Here is an 11,880-nt window from a genome sequence, read left to right as displayed (position 1 = left end):
GTATGGGTTAATCAAGTGTGGTTTAGGATTATACTCCTATTTTCTATATGGGTAGAAAAGCATGTGGTTAGGAACAAATCCTTATTTGAAACCTACAATTTAAACCCAGGAATTATAAATCAACTGTATATGATCCAATTGAAATTTGGAAGCTGAATTAAAGTTGCAGACCAGATTTCTTGAACGTATCAACTAACAACGCAACAGCTCAAGCTAAATTGGGATTTGAAAATCATAGAAATCTAGGTAGGGGAAAAAATAACAATCTTATTTAATTCACGACTTACACATGAAGGATATGACATCAATATAGAGTGGTATAATCAATTTAAACAAGCTCAAAATAAACACAATGTCTAATTCTTGATAAGATTCATACTAAACCATGACAACCACTCTCTTGTTTACATATAGCTTATAACAAAGAACATAGAATTGAAAATTAAATCATATCACACCATCAAACAGCATGAGCTAGGCACTGGATAGTAGCCACTAGCCAACTATATGACCAGAGACAAGACAGCATAAGGCATAATTCCAAGTTCCAACTTAAGGATTAATGGGGGTTGGAATGGCTTTAGAAATTTCAGGGACTTTAGGCATCTCAGGTTTAGGCAATTCAGGAACATTAATCTTAGGTAGCTCAGGCTTTGGCAACTCAGGAACCTTAGGCATCTCACTTTTTGGAAATTCAGGAGCATTAACCTTAGGTAGCTCAGGCTTTGGCAATTCAGGGACCTTAGGAATTTCTGGTTTTGGCAATTCAGGGACATGGATCTTTGGTAGTTCAGGCTTTGGCAACTCAGGGACCTTAGGCATCTCTGGGTTTGGCAATTCAGGGACATTAAGCTTAGGTAGCTCAGGTTTTGAAAGTTCAGGGACCTTAAATTCTGGTAGCTCAGGCTTTGGCAATTCAGGAACATTAACCTTAGGTAGTTCAGGCTTTGGCAATTCTGGGACATTGATCTTAGGCAGCTCAGGCTTTGCCAACTCAGGGACCTTAGGCAGTTCTGGCTTTGGCAATTCAGGGACATTAACCTTAGGTAGCTCAGGCTTTGGCAATTCTGGCTTAGGTAATTCAGGGACTTCTGGTAAGGCTGGCTTTTGCAGAAGAGGCAACTCAGGTTTGGGAAGCTGAGGTACATGTGGCTCTGATGACTCCAAAAGAATGCGTGCCCCGGCAACCATCATGTGGCTGTTTGCTGAAAACAAAGTTAGAACAAAAAATGGAAAGATGATTGTTGACAAACTGATGGAAGCCATGGTTGATTCAAGCTGGTGATTAGAACTTCAGGAGTATCAATAAGAGTTGGAGATCTCTGCTTGCAAATGGTTTTGATATGCTTTGCTAGTGTAGTCTGCAGATGTTATCTATGGGGCTTTTATAGAAAAAATTGTGTAAAAGGACAATCAGGGTGAGTTGGTGTGATGTTGTAAGCATTGTTAGTTCAACTTCATACCTATACAGTATCTCAATAAACAAATATTTAACTAGAGCCACCGTTGTTGGTCAACTTACCTATCTATATTAGAAGGGAATGAAGACAAATTCATGACCTTTAATTAAAAAATAACCTTTAATATGAAAGCCAATATTCTCAGGGAAAAGGTAACCTAAGCACTTAGATATCCTTAGCTTGCAATCTTTCTAATTCCTTGTCAATGGATAAGAAGGTTAACCAAAAACAAAATTAATGTGAAAAGTCAAAATTTGGTTCATCAACCATACCAGTATGGCAGTACTTCTTGGATATCTCTAAGATATATGCTATAAGTAAACCTTCTCAAGAGCTTTTCATGCAAAACCAAGCATAGCGTTTTCTCTTTTACATCCAAATCATCAACATTTTTCAATTTCCATACTTAAGCCATGGCTTATCCCAACTGCAATTCCCTCCATCCCATTCCTCTGTATCTACAAATCCCAGAGAGTAGATAATCTACTAATATTTCATACTCATAATCTTTTTAGTATTTAAAACTTGATTAGATGGCTGGTCTGGAATATAGTACAAACTACAAACTGACTTTTGCAAGATATATTGAACCTGTATGGATGCAAACCAAAAAGCACTTATTGGAGCTTATCTAGTATTTTTTTAGTGGATAAAGCTCCAATAAGTCTGTATCCAAACATGCTTATCAAGTAGAATGCTTGGTGAGATAGGAAACAAAGAAAGTTAGGATAAAGTCCTATAAATGCTACTTACACCTGAACTGCATAAGGCTCAATTCGAAGCTTGCTTCCAACAAACACGGTTTCTTCCACAGTGTACCCACCCTCGAACTTAATCATCGACTTCCCAGCAATCACTGTCATTCAATATTCCAATTCCATGTCATCAAAACAAATACAAAAAAGATAGGAAAAGATGAATAAACATTAACAAGAAAAGGTAGAAGCGGCATTGAGATATCCATACTGGTTTTGGTGGTTGATCTGAACTTTGAGGGAACAGAGCAGTTTGGTAAAGCACGTCAGAGGGCGTCGTGGGATGAGGAGTTTGAGAAGCGAATGTTTGCGAAAAGGCAAGTTAACATTTATTTATTTTTACATAGGAAAGGTCAAGGATTAAACTCCGGTCTTCCTCTCCATAAGCTATATGTTCTCAGCTCTCTTACGACCATATGAGCTATCCTTCGAGGATCAAGTTAAATTTATTGGAAGTTGTGTAATTATTAGAAAAAACAAAGAGGTTGGGTTGTTCACTTCATTGATTTGACTTCACTTTACTTAAGATTAAAGATAGGGACGAGCGGGCAGTGAAGGCTCGTTTAGTAGACAGCAAGCTCCGGTTTTTGAGCGAGCCCCAATCAGAGAAAGCCATTGCACGCTAAAGAATGAGCGTGTTCTTGGGCCCTCGTAGAAACATAGATAGGATTGACGACAAAACAAAGAACTCACCCTAGATATAGTTTTTTCATAGACGTTCACTTGCATCACATACTTAGTGTTTGAACTTAAATTTTTAAGAAATAGTATTTTTTTAAGAGAGAACGGGTGTAATTTGTTACTCCCTATGTAATATAGGGAGTATTGATACTTAGTAAACACTTACCAAGTGTCTATTTGGCTTTCAGTTTGAAAGTGTTTTTACTCAACGGATGTTCAAAGTCTCTTTCACGTTTGAGACATTGGAATGTGTGATCTCGAATTCCAATGCTACAAATAGACTTCCAAATTGAAAACCAAACACACCCTAAGTACCTACTTCAACTTCTTCTTACTGTCTTTACTAAACCTTTTGCATTGAAGGTCATAGTCGTGCGTCATACTGGCCATAGTCATGAATGTGGTTTCAACTAGAATCATAAGAAAGCTCCAAATACTTTGTAGTTAAGGGGAATCATGTTAAACTTCATGGAGGCATGCAGAGGAGAAGCATGTGAGTGAGGGCGAAAAATTTGTAGAGGTTCTCAAAGGATCGAGTTCTATAGTTGGGATTCAAAGGAGATCATTCAAGTGTTGCAGAGGACATTGAAGGACTAGTATCTTCTATTCTTTCTTTGTTATGATGTTAGCTACAAAGTTTTATATGATTTTTCATTGTATCATGAGTAGTTAAACATTTTCTCTTTAGTTTCTTTATATGTGTATAATATTTTCTGAGCTTAATCCTATATGTAATAATTAATCATATCATTAGTCGGTTAAGCCAGTCAAATCATCAGGAGAGGTGTTAATTGAAGAGGAAGCGATGGAACTCCGGTTGAAGAGAGGAGGGGGCATAAACTGGTTAGGGCGAAGAGCGGAGGCAGGAGACCGAGCATCGCCACCAAGCTTGAGAGGGGTCCCTGCAAGACACTCCGATGTCTAGGTTAGAGGTTGGGGAGTTAAGGGAATTCTTTAAGACATGGAGAATAGATAACTTACTTGACACCTCTTGTGAGAGAGCCTTGTATACACGTTCATAAGGTAGAGGTAGTCCTGGGGTGTTGTGAGTGCCTATAATCCGGATGCGCATGGTGCATTAGATCCTTTTGAGGCGCCAATTGTCCGAATTGATCCAACGACCAATGATTTCTCGTTAGTGGATACTAAGCTTAGAGCCTCACACCAACTCCCTACAGTTAGTACACAGAGTCAATGATGAGATAATTGAGATGATGAGGAGCTTACCCGCGTGAGTGGCTGGATCTTGGATGGTCTCTTCAGACCGTGTCCAAACTTAGTCGGTAGGGGAATGATCAGCTTCGAAGCCTTCCGGAACAATTACATAAATACTCCCTCCGGTCCTATTTATAAGCATGACAGAGAAGAAAAACCTTGGTCCTTTTTATAAGAACCAAATGAAAGTTTGAGCTATATTAATTAATTTTTTCCAATAATGTCCTTATTAATTATAACTTGTAAAATGTGTCTCATTAATTATTCTCTCTCTTTCCCACTTTCCAACACTAATAACAAAGGGTAATTTTGGAAGTTTATTTTGATTTAAGACAAATTTAATGCATTTTATCTAGTTTAACTACATTTCTTAAACTATGTGAATTTTTTTTTTGTTGCTTATAAATAGGGCCGGAGGGAGTAACATTTTAGCTACCGCAATTTAATTTTGGAACCTAAAATAAAGTAAAAACATTTAGGTACTGCATTTATGATTGTAGAATGATAAAAATTGTGAGGGTATTTTTGGAAGTTAGGGTTGAGATGGTAAACGTGGGGTGGGGTGGGGTGCTGGTTTTAGTTCTGCCCCAATCCTAATGAACTCACGAGAACATGGTATCGTACTCTCTCAAGTCTCACAAACTTGAAAGAAAAGAAATTTGAACTCAATAAAAAAATTCAAAAAGACACGTGTCTCTCAGAGAATACAAGTAAACAACGAAAACACCCGCGGAGCAACGTATCATAGCTTACCCTCTAATCCTCATTACCCGATCCAAACCCACACACAAAGACCCGAACCCGATAACCCGAACGTTAAAACCGCAACCCTCTCTTCATTTCCCTCACTCACTACCCCTATATAAACCACAAACTTCACGTTTTCCCGGCCACTCTGCAAATCACCACCACAGAAAATTTCCACCACCACCGTCAACGGCGGCGCCACTCGTTGCAACGCCGCGCTGCGCTGTTCTTCTTGATATCGTTTTTGTTTGTTTCTTCTCTTTCACGTGCCGGTGGTTAATGGTGTTGCGCGAAGAGAGAGGCTCGGTTCCGGCGCCGAACCCCATGACGACGAGTCCCAAGAGATCGAACCGATTCCAGCCCAAATTCCCCTTGCCGCCCTTGAAGTGGGGGCAGCAGCGGTTCCTAAGGTGCTCCAACAACGCCGCCGCCGCCGCCGGTTCTTCAGGCAGCGGGGATCGGTCATCTCCGATGTCTGACGAATCTGCGACGAGACGCGAGAGGGAGCGGAGTCCTGCGAGGGGGTTGAAGCGGCGACATGTTGGCGGCGGCGGCGGTTGTGACGACGGTGACGGCGGGATCGCGGTGGTGAGGCGGAAGCTGATGCATGATCTGAAGACTGAGGCGGACAGGATGAAGGATGCGATATTGGGGAACGGGAAGGAGCAAGAAGATGAAGAAGGAGAGGCTGCGAGGCCGTGGAATCTGAGGGCCAGGCCGGATAGGCCATCGTCCGGTGAGAAGAATCGCGATTGCTCCTCGCCGGCGAGGGTTGACGGCGGGGTCGCTGGGAGGGTGCCGAAGCTGCGAAGCGAAACTGATAAGACGACGGCGCCGCCGCGGAGGGAGAAGTTTTCGCTGCAGTTGACGAAAGCGGAGATTGAGGAAGATTTCATGGCGATGACGGGGCGGCGGCCGCGGGCGAGGCCCAGTAAGAGGCCCAAACCTGTGCAGAAGAAACTGGATGTAAGTTGCATTTTGCATTTCCCTTTTCTAGCGTGTGTTTGGTTTTCGATTCACACGCGTTCCAAGACAGTTTCGATTGAAAAACAATTTCAATGTGTGAATGTGAAAGTAACTCTTAGGTTCCGTTGGGTTGAAAGTGTTTTCGAGTTGATATCAACTGAAATCCAAACACACCCTGATTCTCTGTTCATGGTTTTAACTTTGTGATTTGATTCTTGTTTGTGCAGTCACTTTTTCCTGGGTTGTGGTTATCAGAGGTTACTCCTGATTTGTACAAGGTTGATGATGCTACTGAGAAGGGGAAAGGGAAAGGGAAGAACAAGGATGATGAATCTCTCTGACTCTGATGATGGTTGGGTCAAGTTTTCACAGTAACATCTGGTGATGGCTTGCCTCTGTGGCTTTGTATGCTATATATAGTTTCTTGATTCTTTTGTTTATAGGAATAACTCTCTGCTGGGAATTGAACTGAGTTTGGACTTTGGAGAGTACAATGTAGTTAGCTTAGCTGACTTTTTAGTTTTTACTCTGCTTTCTGTGGCCTCAAGGACTCAGCTCCAATGTGTCACAATTTTGAACTTTGATTTCAGTAACTAGATGATGCCAATTACTCAAATTTTGTATCCTAGTACCTTATCTCTGAGTATTTTTCAAGTCTGGTGTAAATTTGACTCTGTTACTTCTTGGTTCTTAGTAGTTAGTCCCTTACTCTCAGGTGCTACTTGTGAGTGTTATTGCCTGTTGGACCCTTTCTTGCTTTTCTCCTCTGATTCACTGCTATGGAAGTGTTTCTTATTTTAAAATTCCATATGACAAAGGGGTCATGTAAAAAATTGGTGTCTTTCTACTTTCATATGTATATTTATGATTTGATATAGTTTAACTCTTTTGTTATTAATTTATATGTGTCAAAAGAGTGAGGGTTGATCACTTGATCCCATTCATGTAACAAAAACCCAATTTATGCAGTAACATCTGTCATTGGTAGCAAAAGATGTATTGTATTGATGGTTGAGATAAATAGGGTAGCAGTTCATTGTGTTGCTTACCTGAGTTTCAATTGTGTGTGAGATTATGTTTGTAACTCTTCTACCTGCAACTTCTGTGCTTTCCCTGAAAGTTTGTACCCTGTTAACCCAATATATTAACGTGTTGAATAATTCCTAATCTCTGCACAAAGGTTACGAAGCTTCCAATGAGTCAAATGTCATTGGAACAAACAAAGTGTTGAAACACAAGCTATAGAATCATAGAGATTGACGCGTACTTGTTGAGATTGTTGGTGGTAGGCCAGAAGTTTGATTAACAAATTACAGTGATATTTACAACTTTGCGCATTGAAGTACTGAAACTAAAGTCATTTGATAAGTTACTTTATTTAAGTTCTTATTTTTTTTCAAATTGCTTAAGCCAGTATAATTCCAAGCTGGCGAACTCTTGTGATTTCTTAAATTTTTTGAGTAAATTACTCTCGAGGTCGAAGGTGTCAAGAAAAACTAAAATTTACACTCCTCCTTCAAAACTCACATTCTCCTCTCTTATATCGGTAAATATATGTTGGCGCTTGTTGTGGTACCTTAAGTCAGGGTAAGGTTTGGTATCCAAAATGAGTTGATATAGTAACAATTATATTTTTTTCAATAATGTACCTTAAGATTAATGACGTTGAATTTTTTGAGTAAATTACTCTTGAGGTCGAGGGTGTCAAAAAAAACTTAAATTTACACTCTCCTCCTTCAAAACTCACATTCTCCTCTCTTATATCGGTAAATATATGTTGGCGCTTGTTGTGGTACCTTAAGTCAGGGTATGGTATGATACCCAAAATGAGTTGACATAGTAATAAAGACTCATGTATCACATGAGTCAACAATTATATTTTTTCCCAATAATGTACCTTAAGATTAATGATGTTGATTAGGTCGGTGTTAAGTCTCTCCCTTAATCGAAACCATGTCGCCCATACCAATGCTAGGATCAAGATTCACTACAACTGCTTCAAGGTCGCGGTGGACGCCAACAAAGGTCGTCAGGGTCAATTAATTTGCTCAATGAACAAGAGCACTATTGCGCTATAATTTTAACTTCGAGAATTATAATTTCAATTATCACATATCATTAATCTACTGGACCACCTAATGTGGGTATCACACCCAACAAATAATGCGGGTACCACATAATTCACAATATATGTTTCACTTTAGTCTATTTTAGTAAGTGGAGTTATTACTATCTTTTTCTCTATTTATAATCCCTACTATATCAATTACTTGATATTTTAAATATAAAATCAGCATTTCGAATGACGGTCAAAACTCAATAAAATAAATATTTAAAACTTTATTTTATTTTAAAAAATCTAAAATCAATATTAAAGGATTTAATCAGTATTTCTACATGCGTATTTCGTGTCTATTATTTCAATTGCTTTAATCAATTCCCATACTTTTGAATTTGGACTAGAATAGAACAGATATTAACTTGTCACTCACAGCTGACGGAAAAAAAAGTTCTTGTGATCACAATTTATTGCGTGGATGACATGTTAAGACAATCATGTCATATATATATATATATATATATATATATATATATATATATATATATATATATATATATATATATCCTCCCGAGGAAAAGGAAGAGGCAGAGAAAAAGGCAAAGGTATTATAATCTCTGACTCTTTAATCTTATCTGGGCCCACTGCCCACCAATCTGGATCCACTGTCCAAAAATCTGAGCCCACTGCTCAAATCCAATCTTCACAACCAAAGCAAACCAAAGCTGACTATGCTTTGCCCATTGAAACATTCCTCGCCTTCAAACAATTAGGCTTAGATGAAATACCTCAAGGGAGGGATACAATCTTTTCCTGAAACATTGGGACAAAGAGTTTAACAATTATCCTGATTGTTTAAACTTTTATACAATCTTTTCCCTTTCTTGGGTATTCTCTTGGAGGTACGGTCTTAAAGCCAAACCCCAACCAATCCTCAACAAACATGCCCTCATCAAGTGGTGGAAGGCTTTTGATGCTTCCAAAGCTCACAAGGATAAAGTAATTCAATGGTTCAAAAACAACCAGAAATATCTCAAGCATGCAAGTCCGCAAACCAGCCTCTTGCTAAATCAAAAGGCCCACATCACAGCGGCCCTTGCAGGAGCTTCAACAGAAGAAGACTTGCTAAGAAATCTTCAATCTGCTCTTCAATTATTGAAGGAGCCAATTGAGCAGGCCTCATCTTCAAAGGCCCCTCAACACAAAGTCTCCGAGCCATCCTCTCTTGGGTCGTCAGATTTTGTCCAAACCACAGAATCAGATGATGATGACTTCTGCTAAGTTTGTCGTCTTGTAATCATTTTATTCTGTAATAATTCAATTTTTGTACTGTAGCAACAGTAAAATTGACTTTTTACTGTAGCAAATAGTGCCAGTCAAATAGTACCGTCTACCGGAACTATTCAACCGGAACTATTCAAACAGTGTCCAATCTTTTCTTTAAATAGGCTCATTCTGAACCTTGTTAATCAGAGTTTGGTAGAGCTTAGATAGATATATATATATATCTCACTTGAGCTATAAAGTATTAAATGCATTAAATAATGAAGTTGAATAAATTAAATTTCTATTACTTTCAATATAATGTAACTTTTGAAACATGTCAATCTTTTTGTTTTTTTGACTTTACACGTGCCAATATAACATAACTTTTGAAAAATGCATAAAACCTTGATGAATTTTGAGATATTTAGGTGCTACATTATACCTTTTGTCATTTATCTTCATATCATGCATCCAAATGTAAGGTACTCTTTGAGTTTTTAATTGGCCGAAACTACTAATATAACCTTTGTATTAATGTATGAAATAAAAAAATCTTTTTATTAAATAAATTAAATTTAAAAATTTAAAACTGAAAAGAAATTAACTAGAGACTATTTAGCTACCTACATTAAATAATAAAACTATAAACTAAATTTTGAATTTAATTTTTACTTTACTCATACAACAAAAAACTACATTAAATATAAGAGTTTATTTATTTATTTCAGGAAAAAAATCATCAACAAAAAAAACTACATTAAATCATTTGACAGTAATATTAAATAATAAAAATATTATATACATTAAATGTTTGTATTAACTATTAATTATAAATTTTCAATTATTTTACAAAAAATAATTTATTCAATATCAATTGAAAAAAATTATAATATTAATTATCAACCATAAGTTGGAGCGGAGAAAATTAAAATAAAATTAAGTAATATTTTTATATATAAAAAATATTGAGAGTTTATATTTATTATTATAATTTTTATTAAAAACTAATGAAGACAAAATAGTCTAAAAGTATCGCTCTATAGGTATTTATTAAATATAATATCGCTCTATAGGTATTTATTAATTGGATGAAAACATTATTTAAATATAATTTTTGATCTATTATATATTAGTAGAAATGACTTGAGAAAGAATATTAAAATAAAATAACTATGACAAAAGTTGAATAAATTTAAATTTAATAAATAATTCTTTACACCAATAAAATTATTTCTTATTGTAATTTTAAAAGTTAAAACTACTTTATTGTTGATATAAAGTATTAAAAAAAATATGTCATGAACACAAAAGATGTCACAAATAGTGTATTGAAAGCCAACGCTAGCCACCGTTTTGAAGTTTAAATATGGATGGGGCGTCGAAAGGGAACGTTGGGGTGAGTGGTATTGGCGGAGTTTTGAGCGATCATGGAGGGAATGTGTCAGGTTACTTTGCAAAAGGAACTTGAAAGCTGGGTGCTTTTGAGACAGAGGTTCAAGTAGTGTTACATTCTTTATTATTTTCCCAACATATTAAATTTTCAAATTTGTTGGTTGAGAGTGATTCCTCCTTAGTGGTTGAGTGAGTGTCTAGGGAAGATATGAGGTCATGAAAATGGGAACAAGTGTTTAATCATATAGATCATTTGATGCCTGTAATTCAGTGTGTCAGTGTGGTGCGTGTATTGCGTGAGAGAAACATTGTGGCAAACCAAGGGTGTAGAGGGAACGACAAATATGAGTATATTGTGATCCAATGTAATTACCTAAATGAGAAGGTTGTTTCCATTTTTATTGCGTTTCAATAAAGTTTTCTTTTAAAAAAATATCAATTATTAAATTTGAGTAATATTAATTATTTAGTTCTAGTGAACTCTAATTTTATTCAATGAAATGTCTCACCTCCATTATTATTTAATTTATTATATTTTATAATTAAAAATAATTTAATATTTATATATTTATTAAAACTATAAAAATTATATATAATTTTAAGAATATTGTAAATCAACCCGTGCGTTCGGGTATTATTTCTAGTTCTACGTAAAGTTCTATAATATATGTATGTCGATTTTTCTAAAAGTTATTGGATGACATGTTAATGTCTGGAGCAAAGTTGTTTAATTTTGAAAATAAACTGACTTAATTGGATTAATTGAACTATATGAACCAAAATTATGCATTACTTATAGAGGCCAAATATGAAATTCAGCGTAAGGAGTTTTAATTAATGGTAACAATAAAATTGTAACTAAGAGAAATAAAACATGGAAGTTTCATTAGTTCCTTGTAAGTTATTAACGCAATAATTAAATATGAGAAAATAGGAGATGCACTGACAGTGTAAACTTGTTTTACACATCCACCCAATTGATTTCCGCCACATCAGCAATTTATTAATTTACTAATTAAAATTAAAAAGATTTGTAACTACTTAGTCTTATGTGGCATAATGTGATTGGACGTCAGTGTAAAACTTCTTTACACTGACAGTGCATATCCATTAATCTCATTAAATATATTGTTAACGTAACATATTCAATTTTAAAATAACAATATATTATTATATTTTTTCAAAATAAATTTTATATTTTTAATTGAAGTGAAATTTAAATGTCATAAATTTAAAAGATAAAATATATTAATTTTAATATATACTAATACTAGTATTGATCTTGTGTCCTGCACAGACGGAATAAGAGTACTTTATAGACATACATCAAACATTTTCA

The 11,880-nt window shown here is 35.9% G+C and overlaps 2 protein-coding genes across 2 annotated transcripts; one reads left to right on the top strand and one right to left on the bottom strand.

Moving 5' to 3' along the window:
- Positions 1–247: 247 nt before the first annotated feature.
- LOC130739533 (protein PELPK1-like) lies at positions 248–1,381 on the bottom strand. Its single transcript, XM_057591856.1, has one exon. It carries the CDS (start codon positions 1,264–1,266, stop codon positions 553–555), a length of 714 nt encoding a protein of 237 aa, XP_057447839.1. The 5' UTR covers positions 1,267–1,381; the 3' UTR covers positions 248–552.
- Positions 1,382–4,969: 3,588 nt separating this feature from the next.
- Positions 4,970–6,558, top strand: LOC130739532 (uncharacterized). Its single transcript, XM_057591855.1, has 2 exons — positions 4,970–5,824; positions 6,052–6,558. Exons 1-2 carry the CDS (start codon positions 5,138–5,140, stop codon positions 6,163–6,165), a joined length of 801 nt encoding a protein of 266 aa, XP_057447838.1. The 5' UTR covers positions 4,970–5,137; the 3' UTR covers positions 6,166–6,558.
- The last annotated feature ends 5,322 nt before the right edge of the window (positions 6,559–11,880 follow it).

The sequence above is a fragment of the Lotus japonicus genome, chromosome 2, assembly GCF_012489685.1.
Source record: "Lotus japonicus ecotype B-129 chromosome 2, LjGifu_v1.2".
Lineage (NCBI taxonomy): Eukaryota > Viridiplantae > Streptophyta > Magnoliopsida > Fabales > Fabaceae > Lotus > Lotus japonicus.
The sequence above is the reverse complement of the archived record's forward strand: the minus strand, read 5'-3'. Positions and strand labels throughout refer to the sequence as shown.